General features: G+C 36.0%; 1 protein-coding gene across 1 annotated transcript; it reads left to right on the top strand.

Moving 5' to 3' along the window:
- LOC114165698 (patatin-like protein 1) lies at positions 1 to 2,766 on the top strand. Its single transcript, XM_028050264.1, has 7 exons — positions 1 to 233; positions 451 to 632; positions 794 to 959; positions 1,051 to 1,197; positions 1,362 to 1,613; positions 1,741 to 1,910; positions 2,460 to 2,766. The coding sequence occupies exons 1-7, from the start codon at positions 57 to 59 to the stop codon at positions 2,548 to 2,550; spliced, it is 1,185 nt and encodes a 394-aa protein (XP_027906065.1). The 5' UTR covers positions 1 to 56; the 3' UTR covers positions 2,551 to 2,766.
- Positions 2,767 to 4,702: the final 1,936 nt, after the last annotated feature.

Here is a 4,702-nt window from a genome sequence, read left to right as displayed (position 1 = left end):
ATCATTCTCCATTTCACACCCTTCTCCTTTTCTTCTTTCTTGAAGACTTAGATATAATGTCTCCATTGCTCTTGTTTGGTTTGGTGTTTTTAAGCCACTTCAAGGGTGGATTGAATACACCATTGCCACCTCCAAACTTTGGAGATCGTGTTTCCGTTCTCAGCATAGATGGTGGTGGCATCAGGGGAATTATTCCGGCCACTGTTCTTGTTTACTTGGACAATGCTCTTAAGGTCCGTTTTCTATTATATTATCACTGTCTCTGGGTTCAAACTTTTTAAGAAGTTAAGTATGAGTCTAAGTTCTATATTAGTTAAAAATGAGAAAGTAGAATACTATATAAAGATAAAAACTCATAAATCCATTGTCTTGAAGTTTTGGATTGAGAGTAATGTCAATACCTTATGCAGTTGGACTCGAGTCTGATTAGTATTTGTGTTTTTGTTGCAGGCTAAGGATCCAACATCATCGTTGGCAGATTATTTCGATGTAATATCAGGAACAAGCACTGGTGGAATCATGACTCTTATGTTAGTAACTCCAAACTCATCAGAGCCCAATCGTCCTCTCTTTACTCCATCACAAGTCGTACAGTTCTACAAGAGATATGGCCCTGATATATTTAGACCTAGGTATGCATATATCAAGCTCATAAAAATTGAGTTAACATAGTCATAACAACTATTTGAGATATTTTTCTGATAAGAACAACTATTTGAGACATGTTATATCGTCATAGTTACTTAGTTTTCTGAAAGGTTTGGGTTCTTGTGATGCAAACAAAACCATGCAGGTCTATCTTGGATCCCATCAAATGTCCCAAGTATGACGGAGTGTTCTTACGAGATATAGCACGTCAGATATTGAATGATACACGACTCGATCAAACGTTGACCAACGTGGTAATACCAACCTTCAACGAGAACACAATCCATCCACTTATATTCTCAAACTACAAGGTTAGCTTGCTATAATAAAATTGTCTACATCTATATATATATATGCATGAAAATGTGTTCTAAAATTGAACATTATTCTTGGATGATGCAGCTGAAGACAGAAAGTTACTTGAATGCCAAACTTTCAGATATAGGTCTTGGCACTTCGGCTGCACCAACTTATTTTCCATCCCACGAATTTCAGAACGATGGTGTTCAATTTGATTTGGCTGATGGTGTTCTCGCTGCTAACAATCCAGTAAATATTCATCACTAACTCAAACTATATACATATAAACACTTTTTCTACAATAGTTTTGAGAGATTGTATAGTAGTAAGATTTTAACCTAGTTTATAAGACCTAGTGATGTTTTTATCTCAAGAGTTTGACAATATAAAACTTGATATTTGATATACTTTAGGCCTTTGTTGCTGTGAGTGAAGTGTTACAACACAATGGGGGCAAGGAGATTTTGTTGCTGTCAATAGGAACTGGAATACCAAAAGCTAAGGAAAAGTTGGGTGACATCTTTGATGACGCGTGCCAAGCTTTATGGCTAAATACACACAAAGAAGTTTTTACTGAAGCTATGTTCAGGACAGACATGACTCATTACTACCTTGCTTCAATCTTCCCTGGCCTCTCACCGGCAGATAACTATCTTCGAATTGAGGTATACATAGTTAGGTTTTGTGCATAAATATTTTTCAATATACTTGTATAGAAGCAAACGAAACAGAAAATGAATTTAAGAAGTAATGTATGAGTTAAAATGATTGAGGATATATATGTAATTGCAGGAGTATAACCTGGATCCATCCATGGAAGGAATAGATGATGCTTCTAAAAGGAACATGGATAACCTTGAAAAGGTGGGAAAGGACCTGTTGCTCCAAAAAGTTAAGAGGATTAATGTCAATACATTTCTCCCATATGAACTTGACCAAACAAATGCTCAAGCTCTTGACACGTGAGTACAATCACTTTCTCAACATGTTTTTATTAGGTTTAAATACGTTTTTTTTCACTCAAGTTTAAATAAAATTTGGAATTAATCTTTCTTCAAATCTTTCGACTAATTTAGTCCTTCATCTTTAAAATTACGTGAATTTAGTCTTTTTAACCAAATTTTGTTAAGTTTATCTGACGTTTCAAGCATATTTCATTATAGTATTTGAATTGTTTACACCGTTTGACACATTTTCGCTTTAATGTTAACTCAAATATTATCATAAAATGCGTTTAAAATGTCAAATAAACTTAACAAAATTGGGTAAGAAAGACTAAATTCACGCATTTTTAAAAAAGAAGAACTAAATCGGTATAAAGGTTCGAAGATAAATTAATTCCAAATTTCACTGAAATTTGAGGAATCAAAGACATATTTAACCATTTTTTGTACTGTTACATAATTTTGCTACTAAAAAAATGTTACAGAATTGTAAATACTTTTATATTATATATATTTTTTGTTGATTATATATTGAATGCTAATTTTGGGAGGATTTTTTTTCTTAAGGTTTGTTGAGGAATTATATGCAGAGAGGCAATTGCGTCTGAAAAGGAAATCTATGGAAAAAGGAGGAAGGCCTTTCATTGAAACTATATAATATTTCCTTATCGAGAAATCAACAACTTCACATTATGAATAAATGTTATGTTGGAATATGGTTCATGTTTTGGTGTTCTGTGTAACTCCCAATTGCAAGAACAATATATGATATAATAAGGTTGAATACTTTGGGTTCTATGTAACTCCCATTTGGAGGAACCATGAAAGATGTAACATATAAGGTTCAATGCTATTTGAGTTCTATGTAACTTAATTGCTGGGACCATGTAAAAGTGATCCCTTGTTTAGTGTTTTTTTTTTCTGTTTTAAGATCTCCCTGCTACAACATCTTTATTTATATTATTTAGGTATAATTATTCGCCACGTACCCAGTTTCGTTCCAATGTGTCTAAATGGTACCCGCTTTTAACTTTGCATCTATTTAGTACCCAAAATAGTTAATTTGCATCAATTTGGTCCCTTTTAGTTGACTCCGTTAAATGACTTAACGTCTGACCATGTTGACTACTTAAGTGGGAAAAAAAAGATTACGTGGCATTATCAGGTGTGTGATGTGGAACAGTGTTTTGAAAAATGAAATTGAAAATGAAAAGGGGACGTGATTTGGGAACGAATTAGAAGAGTGTGTTCGAGTGAGAGGCAGCATGGTGAAGTTAGGGTTCAAATCGAATTGGGGATTTGGAGCGTTGCAGAGGAAATTGAAGCTGAAATTCACATCACAGTGGCAAGTATTTTGGATTCCAGGTGCGCGAGTCATTTGAATTTGTCTTTCATTGAATTAATTGATTTTGGGAATGGTGGGGTTTAGCGTTTGATTTATTTAATTATTTTATGCGGTGGTGTTTTAATTTTTTATGATATGTTTGACGGTGGTTGTCCTTTTTTATGATTTCGTTGACGGTGGTGGTCCATGAAGTGTGTTTGTGGGCACGAGCAGTGGTCATTATGCTTTTGTCTATTTTCACGCTTTTGTCTATTTTAATGGTTTTGTCGGTCTTATAGTGGTATGAAATTGTAATTTGTGTTGCTTTGTTTGGGTAAAATGGTATTTCGCAGGGTAGTATTTATATGTTATTGTTGGTATGGACGACCATTTCGAAGTTGTTTTTCATCATGGTGAGAGGTTTGAGAGCAATAGGTCACTGCAATATGTTGGACAATTAAGTACTTTGGCATGTGACCCAGATAGATGGAGCTATTTCAAGATTTTGGGTATTCTGAAGGAGATGGGTTATGCAAATGTGAAGGAGATGTGGTATGCAGTGGGTGGAGGATCTGTTTTGGAGGGTAGATTGGAGTTGTTGTGTGATGACCGAGGGGCATGTCATATGGTGAATATTGCCACTCTTAATGGTCAAGTACATCTGTATGTGGTTCACAAAGTAGATGAAGCTGAGGTAGTGAATCTGTTAGAATATCATCCTGTTGTGGAAGAGGGTGATGTGAGGGAGGGTGTCCAGGTTCAAAATGAGGATGATGGAGGACAGGTTGATGAGGGTGTACAGGTTCAAATTGAGGAGGATGGAGGTGAGGTTGATGTGCCTGTAGAAATTGTAATTGAGGAACATGGAGGTGAGGTTGATGTGCAGGTGGATGTTAAAAATGATGGAGGTGTTCAGAATGAAGTAGAGGAACATGGAGGTGAGGTTGATGTGCAGGTGGATGTTGAAAATGATGGAGGTGTTCAGAATGAAGTAGAGGAACATGGAGGTGAGGTTGATGTGCAGGTGGATGTTGAAAATGATGGAGGTGTTCAGAATGAAGTAGAGGAACATGGAGGTGAGGTTGATGTGCAGGTGGATGTTGAAAATGATGGAGGTGTTCAGAATGAAGAAGACAAAGATGGAGGTGAAGAAGATGTAGATAAGGATGATGTAAGTAGCTGTAGTGATTCCATAGGGGATAGTTTTGTTAAAGAGGATCTACTTGATGTCAGTATCCATACTTATGAAGGTGAAGATGATTCTTGGGACGGTGATGGTCGTGGTTCAATCGATTTTGGTGGAGTTAGTGGTGGAGTTAGTGGTCAAAATAATCATGCAGCTGATAGAGGCTTATCTGACAATGACTGGGCATCTGAAAGTTTGAATAGTGTTGAGTACAGTGACTGTTCTGGAGATGACAGAGATAGTTATGGAAACTTTGGGATTTTTTCAATGCCCAAAAGTATGGAAGGCTACAAATGGGAG

The sequence above is a fragment of the Vigna unguiculata genome, chromosome 10 (genome assembly GCF_004118075.2).
Source record: "Vigna unguiculata cultivar IT97K-499-35 chromosome 10, ASM411807v1, whole genome shotgun sequence".
Lineage (NCBI taxonomy): Eukaryota > Viridiplantae > Streptophyta > Magnoliopsida > Fabales > Fabaceae > Vigna > Vigna unguiculata.
This window is presented reverse-complemented; position numbering and strand designations above follow the sequence as displayed.

What these genes read in the sequence shown, in the direction of transcription:
- LOC114165698 (XM_028050264.1), top strand. Translation starts at nt 57, where the DNA reads ATGTCTCCATTGCTCTTGTTTGGTTTGGTGTTTTTAAGCCACTTCAAG. An exon ending in CCTGATATATTTAGACCTAG is followed by an intron (nt 633 to 793) that starts GTATGCATATAT and finishes AAAACCATGCAG; the next exon opens with GTCTATCTTGGATCCCATCA. An exon ending in TTCTCGCTGCTAACAATCCA is followed by an intron (nt 1,198 to 1,361) that starts GTAAATATTCAT and finishes GATATACTTTAG; the next exon opens with GCCTTTGTTGCTGTGAGTGA.